At 33.2% G+C, this 17,832-nt stretch overlaps 1 protein-coding gene across 2 annotated transcripts in view; it reads left to right on the forward strand.

Annotated features, from left to right (window-relative positions):
- The window catches only part of LOC112055774 (allatotropins-like), a 48,233-nt gene extending 31,765 nt beyond the window's left edge, over positions 1-16,468 (forward strand). The window contains exons 3-7 of one of the 2 annotated variants that reach the window (XM_024095979.2): positions 1,959-2,078; positions 5,660-5,758; positions 7,760-7,844; positions 11,845-11,932; positions 14,236-16,468. In XM_024095979.2, coding sequence (XP_023951747.1) covers positions 1,959-2,078; positions 5,660-5,758; positions 7,760-7,844; positions 11,845-11,932; positions 14,236-14,277 — 434 coding nt within the window. In that variant the 3' untranslated portion in view covers positions 14,278-16,468. The remainder of the gene's footprint in view (positions 1-1,958; positions 2,079-5,659; positions 5,759-7,759; positions 7,845-11,844; positions 11,933-14,235) is intronic. The other variant, XM_052885791.1, reaches the window with a different exon arrangement.
- Positions 16,469-17,832: the final 1,364 nt, after the last annotated feature.

Raw genomic sequence — 17,832 nt, forward strand, 5'->3', positions numbered from 1 at the left:
GGTATATTGTAGCCAATAGACCTGATATAGTGCTAGTCGATCGGTCAGTGCGTCGTGCAATAATTGTTGATATTACAGTTCCACATGACGATAATCTGGTTAAAGCCGAAAAGGAAAAAGTATCAAAATACTTCGACCTTGCTCACGAGATTACCGCCATGTGGAATGTTGAGTCAACTATTATTGTTCCGATAGTTGTTTCAGTCAATGGTCTTATAGCGAAAAGCTTCGACCAACACCTTAAGAAGCTTTCGCTTAACTGTTGGATCAAGAGTCGGATACAAAAGGCAGTGATTCTTGAGACGGCGCGTATTGTGAGGAGGTTCCTCACTCTGGAGCCCTGACCACCGGTTGCTTGGGCACTCAAATGTCCCGCAGCGGGAGGGTGAATTTTTTTTATAAATTTTTAATAATGTTTTGTATTTTATACTTATATTGTTAAAAATTTAAAAAAAAAGAAGTAATAAATAAATGAGAGAGAAAAATCTTTATCATAACAATTAGATTCATACCAATAAAAGCATTTAAAATACTAAAAGCTTTTATTCTTTTTAAAATATGCCTGAGTTATTTTAAAAAGAAGTAAAATATTTTTTACTCTTATATTATGAGCGGTATATGAGCGTTGAAGCCTCGATTTTTTTATGTAATACAAATCTCTTTCGTAAATATTTTCTGAATACAGAGTAAAAATGTTTTGATATGTATTTTTTTTCAATTTAAAGGCTTTATAACTTAATGTTACCAAATTCCATTAAGGTACCGTTTATTTCTTGACCACTATATATACCTACTGAATAAGCTAAAATTTCAATAATACACTAAAATATTATAAGAGCTACCATTGTTGTTGTCATAAGTGATCTTCAAAGATCAAATCATTAGTATTTCAACGAATTTTTACATCAAATAGCAAAAAACTTGACTTGTCAGATTATCCTCGGAGAGGTGAAAAGCTTTGAAAGGATTTTAATGCACTTTGTCACATTCAAAATGGATCCAGCCAAGCGTCGTCTTCCCCGGCGGGCATTCGAGGTAAAAGAGAAAAGCTAATGGCGCGAAAAATTTATTTTTTAACGATAAAACATCTGTGATGATAAGAAATAGCTAGTAGAAGTTATAAAAGTCTATTGTAGTTTATTAAACATAAAATTTTAATAACTATAAGTTGTACTTTCTAAGCTGCCACTTTTCCTAGCGGGTTAAAAGGAACAAGCTTTTGGTGTGAAAAATAATTTTTATAAACAGTACTAGCTCGTTGTTCGCAGGGGATATGTTCTGTAATACAGAAACCGCGAATACGTAATGGTATTAGGGGATACGTTCTTGGGTGACAAAATAAAAAAAAACAAATGTATAAGAAAAATCAATTAATTGAAATTTTTACCAATTTTTGTAATTTTTACTTGCTTACCAGTTTTAAAATTAATTCAGACTAATATTTAGTAGTGGCATTATTAAACCTTCGTTTTACTACGTCATATTATTCAGTGGATCTTCAGACAGGTTTCACAGTCCAGTTAACAGTGCAGTTAACATAAACCCTGCTTGGCCTGCAGAGTCAAGGGCCTTGGGTTCTATAATTTGCTATTAATTACTTGTACCAAGTTACTAGTTACTTGTACTAATTTAATTAGGAATTTTATACAGTACTAAAATATAACCAAAGAAATATACTTGGCACCCATTTGATTTTTTAATTGACTCCAAACAACGACGTGTTTTTTGTAATATTTTAAAATAATTAGATTCAAATAAATAAATTAGTTACCTAAATTACCACTAGTTACTAGTAAGACATCGCGTTACAATATTTTAATCCTCCTTAATAGTTTTGATCTTTCTCTTTATATCTCTTTTATGTATCTATCCCGGAAAATACTCTTAGATAAAAAGGTCGTGTGCCATTACAATTTGCGAGGTAAGAAAAGGGTATTCACCGTAACTATTTTCTAAAGGCGACGTCGACAGCCAAACTCCTTCGGAACGCACGAATCGCGGTACGCCTACATTTAAGAGTCCTTCCGTCGGAATTGCAAGAGATTTCGGCAAAAGGACGTCTGAATTGGATTCGGAAGGTACCAAAACCCGGTATTCCGGGTGATGAATGTCGATATATTGAACTGTGCATAACTACTGACGGTACGCAGTGCAGTGGGAGAAATCCATTTGAAATGGTTTAAGAAGGACTTGATGAGGTTTCTTTGTGTGCTTCATGCAAATGGCAAATGGAAAGTAATTTGCCACTACATGTTCTGAAAGTTTCTGTTTTGTAGGAGCAGAAAAAAATTAGATACGATATAATTATATATACTACAGCCTGTCTTGATTAGTACTGTTAACCAACAAACAATTAGAAATGAAGGTACAAAATGCATGTCTTCTCATAACTTATTTATTTTAAATGATGTATGGTTTCATTATAAAATATATTAACCATATCTAATGGTTAAAAACCTAATTAATCAAAATAATTTTCATTAATTTAAGAACAAGTTAATTATAATTATTATTAGGTGTGAAATGACTAGAGATTTATACCCTCATTATTAATTTGTTTGTTGGTAAACAGTACTCATCCAGAAAGGCTGTAGTAAGTAGCAAATGATTATAAATAATGTTATAAAGATTGAGTATTGATCGATCGTAATGTGTATTATCAATTCAAGTTTGACAAATGAAACCATACCTACATTTCAAGCTGTCAATTAAGAGTATTTTTCCAACACAATCACTCTTTTGATTCGGTTTTGAAACAAATTGCTTATGTAGAATTTTTAATACGTATTAAGTAAACAGAAACTTTCAAATTACGCTATATGAAGCATGTATAATCCCATAAATAAATGTTTGTTGTGCTTCAGACAAAGTAGTAAATGTTTTGGGAAATTTCAGGAGTAAACATTATATACTGAAATGTTGCTATAAATTTTTAGGGGATGAAATAATAAATTTTAGGGAATAAATGGAAAGGTGTAGTTTTATGATTAAAACTTTACTAACCCTATGTTTAATAATCTTGATCCGACACTTATTTATATATCTTCTAGTTATTACTTTTCAAAACTTATTACATCGATGTTGAAAAGTTAAATTATCATCCCCTCAAAATTTATGACGCCATGTTAAAGGCACACATATAACTATTATTTGTTAGAATATAACTACTGATATTCAAAGCCTTGCTATTGGGTATAGACTACAAGCCCTTACTAAAATGTTGTTCAAAATTTTTAGGGGATGAAATAAATTTTAGGGGATAAATGGAAAGGTGTAGTTTTATGATTAAAACTTTACTAACCCTATGTTTAATAATCCTGATCCGACACTGATTTATATATCTTCTAGTTATTACTTTTCAAAATTTATTGCATCGATGTTGAAAAGTTAAATTATCATCCCCTCAAAATTTATGACGCCATGTTAAAGGCACACATATAACTATTATTTGTTAGAATATAACTACTGATATTCAAAGCTTATTGGCAGCGCCGGCCCGAAGTAAATTTTAAAATGGAGCGAGATCCAATTATGGCGGCTCTCCTGATTGTTCCTAATAATATGTAGATACCGTTACCAAATTATGAGTGTAACGTAAGAATGGAACGCGAAGATCTCGACCATATCCTGGGATGGCCAATTGAATATCAGGCGCAGTACCGTCTACGGTTGAGAAGGATTATCATTTAGGTGCTCTCTAAGATTTGGCGCCTGGAGTGACTGCTCCGTTCGCTGTATGGACGGTCCGGCCCTGCTTATTGGTTATAGACTACAAGTCCTTGAAAAATAATTACATGTGAAATGATCCAACGTGAATAACAAAGCCGTACATTAATATTAATTAGTCGTAATTCATCATTTGTACCTGAAAAATTCCATTCACTCGCGTACTCACCTGTACCGCTCAGAAGTGACGGCATAGTGCTCAGAATTATTTTCTGATATAGTAACAGCCTTCTAAGCGTTATTCACATTGGTTCATTTCACAGGTAATTTTTTTTCAAGGGCTTGTAGTCTATTACATGCTTGATCAGAATGAGAATGTAACAACTCTAAACTATATCATACTTATCTTTCCACTAATATCTACTTTTATTTTCTTACATTTACTTATAGATACATCTCTAATCTTAAAAACTACTTAATGGATGGTAAAATTGTACTCACTCACTCACTGTAGTATATATTTTTACATTTGGTTTTTTTACATGATTGTTAAGTGATGATAAGTAAATTGATTCAGTTTGCTTTCTCATTCACAAAAATAATACAAAAGTTTTGGAGTAGAACTAACAGCATAATGGTGCTCTACGAGATGCGGGGTGCCAAGACCACCGGCTTTCGTTCTCTATGAAAAACCCAAAGTTGGTATGACCTCGAACCCGGTACCTTGTAAATTGTAGCTAAAAAAACTCATTACTGGGCAAATAAAAGTTAAATTGTCATAAGAAACTATCGTGACACTATAGGTGTAACGAAATTCCAAATTCCATTCCTCAAGAATACATTTTTGAAAAGCAAGAAACATGACATGCACTTAGGGTGTCTAGCTTCGAATGCTAGTAGAATATTTCCAGCTGCATGAATTCCATTGTATCTTATACAAAAGCCGTAAACGATAAAAATATCCCTGAAATTCTTTTGATTCACTGAAGAATATTCTTTGTGAACGGTAATAGATGTGGTATCGGCAACAAGTCATAATCTTATTTGGGAATTTAAAAAAATATTTTTGTTTAGTTAAAATTACAGTGAGATTTTTGTTTTTATACCATCGATCTATTTAAAAGTGACACAATCAGCGACCAAAAAATGTTGAATTTGCTCTGAATTTGGGATTTTATTGAATATTGGGCTATATTAAAAGGCCTTTAGGTATAATTTTCTTTACCAATAATTCGCTAGAACTGTCAAAGAAAAATAGGCCAGTTTTTAAGTGAAATTTTCTACATGATTATGCGTCCTTTTATTAAAAGAGGTCGATGTTTTAAACACATTTATGAGTCCATTTCCACAACTGGAAAATATTTGTGTGATGAGCATGAGTGTTTTCTAGTGTCTGGGTGTGTATTTTATAAGTATACATTTTTATACTTAGTGTATAAAAATGTATACGATGAAATCAGCCATCTTAGCACCTATAACAGACTACAATTACTTACTTTGGGACTAGATAGTGATGTCTGTATTGACTGATTATATTTATTTATAACATTTCACTTCTCATCACAAACGTAATTTAACAGATGAACGCATCAGGTTCCAACCTAAGGTACCCTTGATGGTGGCTTACGATTTTGGAAAAAGAAGTGGTAACGGTGAACTTATTGGAGAAGGTAACACGTATACCCCAAACTGGCTTCTTGCTTTTGTGGTTTTAAGGACTTTTCATAATAATAATTGCCTCTGAAGTTTAATCTTATATCTGCATTTTCGATTTTGAGATATTGAGAGTTTTTTTTAGAGTGCTATTTATAAAACTTACACTCATAACTCGCTATTTATCAAATCATCTTCAGTGGAAAGACAGCTTTTTAACTCGCTTTTACAAAAAAACTTGCAACAAAGGCATGCTTATGCAACAAAAGATCAAAAGTCATAAGTATACTTAATGTATTAAATATAGAAATTTAACTCTACCAAATTATTTAACATACAGAAGAAGAAATTAGGGTGACCAGAGGAACGTTTAAACCCAATGCCAATGTACTCATTGCCAGGGGATATGGCAAACGACAAGAGGCTGCCAAAAGTGAAGGTAAAAAGTGGCCAACTATTGGCAAACAAATATTGGCCCAAATAACCATGGCCAATAGTAATCAGCTTTAGTAGACTAAAAGTTTCTATACAGATCTACTTGATCTTGATGGCAAATAAGATTAATGAGAAAACAAAGGACGCTTACGCTTCTTAAATATATTGTCGCTTGATTTTATGCAAATCACTAATATTAACAAGTTGTAAAAAGTTGGCTTACGAAAAATCAGGACACTCAATCTACTCGCAAAACCTGATATATTTATGTATCTTCACTTAAGTAAATTGTAAGCAATAAAAGGGTAACATAATAAAATTAAATACAAGCTTCTAATCGCATTATATAAAAACAATAAAAGTTGGTATATAGAAGAAAAGCTTTGCGCATACCAAGTACCAAAACTTGCTTCATCAATGCCGTACGATGATGAAAATTATGGATGAATAACTTTAATATTCTAACAGATGATGAAGTAATGAGGGTGATCAGAGGATCCTTTAAGCCTGGCTCTAACATCCTCATCGCTAGAGGTTATGGCAAAAGGCAAGAAGGCGACGGAGGTACATTATTAAAAGATCATATTATTATTGTGCTAAAAAACGTTACCAAATAAAAATATAATGGTCATCCGATATTGGTCTGACGTAATAAACATGGTGAGCTTATATCGATCGCAAATGCCTTAGGGACAGGTACTCCATAACACGAAACACAGAAAACATGACAGAAACATAAACAAAACAATTTATACTATAATTGTGTCATCGCTTATTGTTGTTACTGTTCCTATCACGCACACCTATGAGCCGAACGTGAGAAAAGGATAGATAGTGTGTGTTACATCGCCAAAATTTTAAATTACGTAACCTACATACGTAATTTTTCTATTAATCGCTTCGCTTGGGAATTTATTTAGTATTGTATCAATATATATCTAATGTATTTGTACGTCTTCGATGTAATTTAATACGATTTGTCTTGCCTCATATCGCATTGCTTCGAACCACCTACGAACAAATAGGTAATGTGAAATGTTGTTTATAAGAATATATTTTCGTACGATTATGTTACGTCATTTCTTAGAAATAAGGCTCATTTTAGCCCGTATGCAATTAATATTATATTAAACATTTATGATGGATATCTAAAGGTAGTCATTTATTTTCTATTGTCAACTGAGTCATAATAGTAAGTAAACGTGGTTAATTATTTTCCTTTTAGTTTCATATTGATAAATAATCTCTTTTATGGTAACTGGATCTACGGCTAACATTTTTATTATTGTTGTATTGAAAATGCTTGAGCTGTGCTTTATCATTTGAAGGATTTAGTTCAGCTATACCTATATTTTTCTGTTAATGGATAAAACACATATATAATGGTTGCGATTCGTTTAAAGTTTCTGAAGGCTTTTTGTGACAAAGCTCGTCCTGAAAATGCACCAAGCAAATGCTTGGTGCGTCAAATATTATTATCAAATTATTACTGTAACAAAAATTTGCTTTCGAAGACATGGTAACGCATGTTCTTAGGGAACTGTGCGAATAGATTATAAGTATTCATATAATGGGAGGTTATGAGGTATTTCTACCATGTAATAGTTTCCACATTTTCAGAATCTAATGTATGTATATTATTTATTATTGTGTTAGATCAAACTTTGAGGTTATGTAAAACATTTTTTTTAATCGTAGATTTTTCCTAAAAGACTCAATTTTGCACAAAAATATATGATTTTTAGAACTTTTTCTTTTACTTACGAGTACATTTTTGACATACCTTCTTGCATTTTTTAAATAATATTCATTATTATCATTCTAATACCTTTTAATGCTAAAAAATGCCATTCTAGTTTTCAAGTCTTCATTGAAATAAGTTAATCCCATTCAAATAGATACTTTATTACGCGGCGCGGTCATTAGGATCTATTAAAAAAATGGATTAAGAGCGACGCTGGGTTTTCTTTGGAGCATCGATTAATATTTATGGTATGTTCCACAGTTTATGGCATGGACAACTTCTGGGAAAATCTGGAGGCTGCACAAGAAAAAGATGGACAGGACGCCGATCAGAAAACTTTGCAAAGGTGAATATACTCTTACTCTGCGGTTTCACTCGCGTAGTTTTCGTTCCATCTCGGTATATGATAATATGAAATCACTGAATAGAGAATGATCAGCAGCGTGGTGAAGGCGGTGAAGCCTTCACCACGCTGCTTGTAAGACTCATTCTGGACACTCATAACTTCACGCGTCTCCTTGACATATACGAACTTTTTTCATAATTTGTACACCACCGTGTATCTCTATCTATCATCTGCGTATGAAATATTCACATTAGTAAGGATAACATGGTAGACTGCAATAATCCATTGTACTTATTAATTTGGTTTATAAAAGGTCTAAAAGCAGATTACAGAGTCATTCATATTTCGTTGCCCCAAAAATATGAATATTTAACGAATAAAAGCTTTCAGGATTGTTTTAATAGATTTGGCTGTACATTTGAATTCTTTAAATCACACAGAATATATTAATATCAAAGAATGACCCATTAGTCATTTTGGATAAATAATATTAATGTCTTTGTGAGAGATCTTACGTATTAATACAATCTTCATTTCTTGCAAGATTAAGTGGTTTTCTTTTATTTATATTAGATATTTTGTTCTCATGAGACAGAGAAGATTTAGTGTTCAAACCACCATATTATGCTGTTTTGTGTATTTATGAGTGACTTTCTAACAATCAATATGAGATTTTAGTGTAAATGAGCGATGGTGTCGGCTATACGTGCTACTAGTCTAAAATCCGAATTAGAAACGATCTTCACCCTTCTGTTTATGATGAGAAGCATTTTATATCAAAATTAAATGTCTCGCTTTTCGGGAATAACTCACCCGTGTGATTTCTTCCGACGAAATAATCGTTTTTTAATTAAAAACTTCTTAAATCCCGACTTGGCAAAAAAAAAAATCTAGCAATCTGGTTCCTTGGGATTTTAACGCGGTCGAGGTCGTGGGCATTCGTTAGTGAGTATTAAATACGAACTCGGATCCTCATGTTATGTTTCATAGCTTTAGGCTGCATGTCTATCATATCGGAGCGAGGCAGCGGAGCGGAGAAACAGACTAATGCAGGCGGAGGACTGTGGTTGTCTACCAGACCAGGAGTGAGGCTGCGGGGCGAAGTGAGAAAGTAATGCGAAGCAGAGTTGCAGACGTGATTCTCCGCTCCGTTTCCACGCTCCGCTTACCGTTTTTATATGAATTTTTAAACTAGCTCGCTAGCCCTTTACACTGAAGAGGAGGGGAGATTTTGCTCAATCCTGTTGGTTAATATTTCTCCATTTCTCTGCTCCGCTGCCTCGCTCCGGTTCGGTGGACTGTCAGCCTAACTGTATAATCAATTCAAAACAGCAAGTTCTGGTTAATATATAAAACTGAATTATAAATTTTTCTCATGAAATAATTAATTTAACCACGGCTATTTTGGAGAAAAATATCCTAATTTTTTCAAGACGTGACTTAGAAAGTTATCCTGTTTCATACAATGTTAACAAATTAGGTTAAAAAGTTTTGAGCAAAAATGGATTAAAGTCCATTAACAAAACTTTTAAATAGCGTTGTTGTGTTCATTTTGTAAAGTGAATTACGTAGCTCCTACTTATAATGAAGTTTTAAATCAAGTCAACAGTATTTTCTTACTTATATTTTTTTAAAGATGGTAATCTTTCTGGCTTGATGCCTATAATATAGGCTTCACCTAGTTCAGTCTGTTGTGGGCTCTTCTGGAACTAAGGCGCCTTTGGAACCTTCGTAACTTTAATTTCAAGTTTTCGACTAATTTTTTTTTATTCTTTACAAGTTAGCCCTTGATTACAATCTAACTTGATGGTAGGTGATGATGCAATCTAAGATTGAACCGGGCTAATTTGTGAGGAGGAGGATGAGAATACACACTCCTTTCGGTTTCTACACGACATCGTACCGGAACGCTCAATCGCATAGAGATACGTCTTTGTCGATAGGGTTGTAACTAGCCACTAGCCAGACCTGGACCAATTAAGAAAAACTCAATCGGTCTAGCCGGGGTTCACCGTCTTGTAAATCCACCGCGCATACCACTGCGCCACAGTCCGTCGAAAATACATACTTCTTACTTACCTGCTTCAGCACTAAAACCAGCTAACTTTTCCATTTTTTGCAAGTCTTCTTTAACACAATCTAGCCATCTTTTTTTAGGTCTTCCTTTTAATATTTTTACCTGTGTTCTCCATTCTGTCATCAGTTTAGGCCCATTAGTGTTTGGCATCCTCTCTACGTGCCCTAGCCACTGAAGACGTTGAGTTTTTTGCGGTTCATTCTATGGCGTATAGGTACCGTCTGAACTTCTTATTGGCCAAAATATTTTGCGGAGCACTTTCCTCTCGAACACTGCTAATTTATTTTATTCTGCTACGGTGAGAGTAATATATATTAGATATAATCATCATCATCATTATCAACCCATATTCAAGATGGCAGAAAGGAAGATTGGCAGACTTCACACACGCAGGGAATTAAGAAATTCCCTGTCATGCAGGTTTCCTCACGATGTTTTTCCTTCACCGTTTGAGACACGTGATATTCAGTTTCTTAAAATGCACATAACTGAAAAGTTGGAGGTGCATGCCCCGGACCGGATTCGAACCCACACCCTCCGGAAGACATTTCCACTGAGCCATCACGGCACGATAAGGAGAGATAAATAAGGTCGAAAATATATACTACTAATACTGATATAAAAATATATAATTACTGTACACAATAATGGAACTTTTATTATTGTTTTAAATCCCATTATCTATCTAATTCCGTCTCCTAATACAAAAAGCTAAAACGAAAAGCCGCCAGCGTTGAGTCCAAAAAAAAAATAAGTTAAAAAGGTTATTATAAAAGGCCGTCGGAAATCAAATAACAATTTGGTCTCGCAAATCTAATACGGATAAGTCCGATTACGCTTTCACGCTCCCATTTTCGTTTGTTTGTCCCAATCACGATCTGTTGACGAACATGATATCGTTGATAGGTTCGCACCTTGGACACCGGCCTAAATATAACTTGTTATTTTGATACACAGATTAAAGAATAATAGCAGATAGAGCGTGCGCAACACGGCAGTGATGCAGCATCACAAATATAAATTGAAAAAGTAATACATTCTCGAGTAAGTGCGACACAAAGCGTCGCATCAGCAATTTTTATATTATTCAATAAAAATGACTTCTTTTGTTTTTAAATATTTTAAAAACTGTTCACAAAAACTAAAAAAATAAGAATGAGTATTTTTTTTTATAGTTAATTGATTGTTAGTCTATTATATATTAATTTACGTAATTGTTCTTAGTGTCATATCTTGAAATACAAATGATGAAAAAAGCGGATATTATGGAGACGCGTGACATTTGTATTTTTATGGGTTTCACCGGGCGACTTGCAAAGACTCATTCTGTATCATTCTCTATTCTATGTATTGATACTATTACTTATTATACTCTTTGATTTGTTATCTGTCCAGATATAATATATGAGTATAATAAAATCGGTTCGGAGATTACCCTCCTACAATACCACATACTTTACCTCTTTATAATCTATATATATAAAAATGAATTGCTGTTCGTTAGTCTCGCTAAAACTCGAGAACGGCTGAACGGATTTATCTTATCTTGGTCTTCAAATGTTTTTGGAGGTAAAGGGAAGGTTTAAAAGGTGAGAAAAATTAGAATAATTGCCGGGAAAACCATAAAAACAACCCTTTTCTATTTCCCATACAAACGTTTAAGAGTCAAGGTGTAGGGTATGGTAGGGGTAGAGTAGTGTAGAGTAGGGATAGGGAAGAAGTGCACATAAGTCAAAGCGAAGCTTGACCGGGTCTACTAGTATTAGTATAAAAAATATACAATCAGTGCCTCTAACCAAGTTACACATCAATTATTGTCTTTCTACAAAGACGCTAACGCTTTTAAAACTACCACAGAACAGCGAGACACTGTGAAAAAGAAAAATAACTCAAAGCATACAAATAAAATGTTTTGTCCAACAGTATTCCACTGGACTGGTTTGTCAACGAGATGGTCAACAATCCAGACTTCGCTCGATCAGTCGTTCGCAAGTTCATTGACCTCAATCAGGTAAAATTATTTTCACCCTTACTTAACACAGTACCACCTATTTGTTCACATTAAGAGCAACTTTCTGTTCCATATACTGCTTATCATATAGGTAGTTATGGAACTGGTTTTTTTTTTAATTTTTTTGGTTTTTTTTTTTATTTTTACAAGTTAGCCCTTGACTACAATCTCACCTGATGGTAAGCGATGATGTAATCTAAGATGGAAGCGGACTTACTTACTTGTTAGGAGGAGAATGAAAATCCACACTCCTTTCGGTTTCTACACGACATCGTACCGGAACGCTAAATCGCTTGGCGGTACGTCTTTGTCGGTAGGGTGGTAACTAGCCACGGCTAAAGCCTCCCACCAGCCAGACCTGGACTAATTAAGAAAACTTCAATCAGCCCAGCCGGAGATCGAACTCAGGACCACCGTCATGTAAATCCACCGCGCATAGCATTGCGCCACGGAGGCCGTCAAACTGTCCTAAAGTCGTAGAATGACTCATTATCTTATATACAGGGGGTATATAAGATAATGAGTCATTATCTTATATACAGGGGGTATATAAGATAATGAGTCATTCTATGAATCAAACGTAATATTGCCAGCCATATGTTGTAAGGAAAATAACACAAGACTAAAAAAAGCAAAGAAAGTTAAGTGATTGTAACAAAAAATGAGAGACAGCAAACAATGGTTTTCTGGAATTGCGTGTCAACGTTTATCTAAAGTACAATCACAAAAAATTAGTTTTGAGCAAAAAGCAGCTATACTATACCACTTTTTGCTCAGTAAAAGATATTGCAGCAATATAAGATGTCTTGTTATTTTTTCATTTTCTTCACAATTTAATTTAGTTTCACCCTAAACTATCTTGGGGTAGGTTAATCTATTTCCTTATTTTCGCTTCTTTATTTTTTTCGTTTTTTTTCAGAAAGTTAATGGGTTTTTGGTTATATTATAGGTCATGTTTTTCTTCGATCATATGCCGTTATTAATAAAAATATTTTACTATTTTTATAAGGGGACCGCAATATTTTCCTGTTGACCTCTGTCACCGCAAACACGTAAAAATGATTTTTTACGTTACACTCGTACTTATCTCTGTTTATTCCCGCAAAAGTAACTTTTTTGACCCTGAAACTGTGTAAGTAGTAATAAAACGTATATTTTTATGTCATCTCGTGATAATTGTAATATCACAGTAAATCAAGTCCGTTTAGTAAAGTTATGAGTAAATTACGATGTTACTAAATAAATGTTTTAACTTAGAATTTAGAATTTTTTATATTAAATTTAGAATTCATGAAACGTAACAGAAGAATAGCGGGTCAAAATCATAGTGGGTAGACGAGTAAAAATGATAAAACGTTTTTAATATTTCATGACGTCATTAACTCATTAGTATCATATGAAAGACGCCAGTGCTGACGTCATTCAGATTTTCATGAACGAAAAACACAATTTATAAGCGTATTTCAGATGTGTAGGTATACGTGACGATATCGACACGCTCACATAGAAACAAAATAATAACAAATAGGCACTTTCTTAATAAGTCTGCCTTATCTGTAACCTTGGGGATCACTTTCGTTCGTGTAAACAGAGCTATTGAACGGATTTATTTATGTGATTCCTTCGTATTGTTGCCAACTAAACATTATGTAAATCCTTAGTAGTTCAGTACAGACAGATACAAGATAAATTAAGACTTGGTCCATATTTTAGTGGCCTTTTTTGGCATAGAGAACCTCTATTCTTATTTCTGTCTTTAATTTTGTCTTAGAGGTGTGATTACCGTATTTTTTTATTCTTTACATGTTAGCCCTTGACTACAATCTCACCTGATGGTAAGTGATGATGCAATTTAAGATGGAATCGGGCTAACTTGTTACGAGTAAGATGAAAATCCGCACCCTTTACGATTTTACACGACGTCATACCGGAACGCTAAATCGTTTGGCGGTACGCCGGGGATCGAACCCAGGATCTCCGACTTGTAAAACCGCGGCGCATATCACTACGCCACGGAGGCCGTCAATGCAACAAAAAAAAAATGCTCGCAGTAAATAACCTAACATAACCTATGTAGGATATTTTCAACATTTGGGGTCACGATTAACCAGGAAAAAGAGAAATTGTGGAGTACCTATATTTAACTAATTTTTGATTTCATACGTAAGGGGTCCCTGTAGTCCGGGGACCCCATATCTTTGATACGGCGCTAGCTACGCTCCTGTTCATTTCGTAGGTACACCATGTAGTTCCTCAAAGTAACGCCTGTTTCTATTCAATAGTTATAATGTTATTTTTTACAGGACGGTATGCTGTCATCGGAAGAACTCCTAAGGAACGTTTAAGCTGCTAAATTAATTCTAGTTAATACTCGAGCATGTTTCAAATCGGTTATACTATTCTACGTATATTTTTATATATATAACAATTTATTTACTGAGTTATAACTACGTTTGTAACTTACGGTACTGTGATAATCATATTTAATTATGTTCTTGAGATTATTATTTATGTTATCTAAGTATATAAAAAAAATGGAAATTATTTTATTTTGTTTCGACATGGAAATTATTTTTATTATAGTTGTTGCTCTAAAAAACTTGTATATAGATTTTATTATTATGATGCATTTAACGTCGGGGAACTTACGGGTGACGCCCTTAGACCTCCTTAATCCGGCCCTGTCGTAAAATCCGTTCTTAGCGGACGTTAGCGGACTGCCAAATTTTTCTTTATACGTCAAGCGGATTTCTAGATTTCGTGATGAGTGAATTTTTGCTTTTATATAATTAAACTAATAGTTCGTCATGCATTGTGCTTTTGGAAGTATAAGGTTATATTATGTTAAAGCAAAGTAATACATATTATAATGAAAATTTCTCTTGATAGCTCCACAGAGTCACACACAAAGCTGAAAGATCCTGGACTATTATTGTGATCTTAGGCATTTTTTACAACTAATTGTCATATTTAAAGGTAATGTTTGTTTTTGTGTACATTGCCCGTACAACCTCTCAATAAGATTTAATTAATGTTAGGCTACAGTAAAACACTCACCGAGAAGTTAACTGCATCATATAAATTGTCCATAGGATATAGACATTCTTGGTATCTTATAGTTTGTTTAGATATATCATAGTCAGGGCCAGTGTTCGTGACCTGTAGCACTATTGACTGACACATATAACTGACTTCAAAAAAGGAGGAGGTTATCAATTCGTCGGAATCTTCTTTTTATATGTATGTTCACTGATTATAACGATGTTTTTTTAAATTCAATACTGTGAGTTTCAAATTCGTTTTTATCTATTTCTATAAAAAGTATCGTTTTAAACAGAGAGAGGAATACCAATTCGAGGCTCAAACCATTGAGTTAAAGAATCGTTACAGAATAGTGCTGCTGAGTACAAGAACAAAACAATTCATGCTTTTTTCGAAACCCTGCCTATGATATATCTACATATACCGTAATATAGACTTATGGTTAATTTACATTCTACTGTTAATTATTTTAACAAAATTCTATAAAAGTACATTTTATTATGAAACGATATAGACTTAGTTATTAATTTATATCTGTTTGCTCTCCTGTCAAAGAGAAAGCTTTGATTTAACTTTTCCGTCTGTGCTCATATTTTTCCTTATATTTAGATTATCATTTGTTATATTATCTTTTTATTTATTTAGATGTAACAAAGGGAAGTCTTTGATTGTTATATTATAAATAATGTTTATTTCACTGAGTTATTTGAAAGATTTGCGCCCCTTTCATAAGTCGAGTATTCCGGCTAGGTCCCAAAAGACTTCCAGGACTTCTGCATATTTTTAGTAGATTGATTGAGCCACAATGATTTGATAAAATAGTTATTTAATTATGGCCACAATAATTTACTAAAATAATCACTAAATTGTTATGGCCTATTATATCTATTTAAAGACGTGTGCCATAGCGGAGACCCTTACCTGAGTTTACCTGTCGTAATCTCAGACCAATTATTGTATAGGACCTGCCTCGCTATACGTTACTTTTCTGTCAAAGTATATGATCAACGATCTAATGCGATTATAAAAACTGTTTCTATATAATTGATGTTAAATAGTTGTAATCGTGTTCGTCGGTTAAATAGCTCCGTAAAAATACCTTTCTGTGTAATTGATTGGTGTAAAAAACAGGCAAAAACTTCTAATTTAGTATAAGATATATACCAAATCTAAGCTCGTTTTCTTCAGAAAATGACAGACAATTTTGTTTGTGACTATGAGTGCGATACAGGTCCTTCGATAATTGGTCTGAGGTCGTAATGCTTTAGTATTAGAGCTGTTATACTATATTAGTTAGGCTGGGTCACGTATTCTGAGTCAATTTATAAAAAAAAATATAGTCTAGTTTCAACTCTACATACATACATGTACAAATCTCAGAATCGATTATAAGATTATTGTCAAATATTCATATAAATGAATGTATGAATGTATACCCACACATAGTTCATTGTTATTTATCATCGTCGAATTTACGAATGAAATAAATTGGGTATCGAAAAATGATGCGTTTTATTTTTATAACCCTCCTTTTATATAACGTGAGAATTAATTTGTTTGGAATGTGATTTAAAAATTATCACCAAAAAGTTTGTATTCGATGGAATGAAATACAATTTGGTTATCGAAAATAATAGCATTTCCAGCATTTCTAGGTATATTTGCATGATAAATCTATATGAATAGCATGGTATATGTGAAAAGCCAAAGTGTAGATTTAAATGGTTTTTACTTTGTCGTATTTATTTTATTGCCTTTTCAAAATAATAATGCATGTTTACTGAAGAGGTTGAATAAAAAATAAATAAAATAAGTTATTTTTACTATGATACATAATAAAATCTTATATAACTTAAAAAAAAATATGTAACATCGAGTGTCAAGTTTTTCAAAAACAATTAAAGGAGAATGCCTACCGGTCCATACAGCGTCGGCTAAGGGAACCCAGATATACCCCCGTATAAAGGTATATGGACATGGATATAGCATGATGTATATAGGATCTGGTTAATTAATTAGCTTAGTAAAAGTATGTTTCTTGAAGAAAAATAATTATCACTCTTTTAAGGGAAAATGTTCGCCGGTGTACAAGCTCAACAAACAAGAAAACGAACAAACAAACCAATCAGAAGTCTTCAAAAAATGTCGTAAAACTCAGGCTCAGGTCAACGACCTCAGCTTGTCCCCGGTGTAGAAAACTAAAGATGAATTAAAATTGTCGTAAAACGTTAGAGCAATTTTTTTTTGATAAAGTAATGATTTCATTATTAAAGTAGAATTATCAGGATTTTTTTAGCCATAAGTAAACTGCCGGGCGGTTAAGGCAGGCCTGGGCCGGGGATGTTCATTCCCCTCTATACACTCGAAATTACATAAATTCCCAATAAGCTGAAAATCAGTAGTATATAAACTACTTAAACACTGTTTTTCCTTAATCTTACTTAAAAAAAATAAAAACTGCTATTTCTTCTCTCGTTGATTTCATTTTAAGATTTAAAGGCGTTTAATTTGACGTCATTGTGATATTCTCATAAATCTTTTAAACGATCTTCCATTGTGTACTTTAGGAAAAACCGAGACGTTTATTAGATTTCGTCTTCTTCAAAATTGTTTATTAAATAAAATACTTTTTCCAGCAAACGTTCTTTCGAAGAGGACAATTTGACCGAGCACCGAAAATATTATTACCTGAATACACAGACTAACGAAAATATAGATGAAGACTATCTAGAAAACCTGGAACATAAAACTGTGGTCGCATTTGAACTTGTATTTATTAAAAACAATATAATAGGTAGTTGATGTATTTATTCATAAGTCAAGATTTTTTCAATGAAAAAAACGGTACAAAACTTATT

This window comes from Bicyclus anynana, chromosome 15 (assembly GCF_947172395.1).
Source record: "Bicyclus anynana chromosome 15, ilBicAnyn1.1, whole genome shotgun sequence".
Classification (NCBI taxonomy): Eukaryota; Metazoa; Arthropoda; class Insecta; order Lepidoptera; family Nymphalidae; genus Bicyclus; species Bicyclus anynana.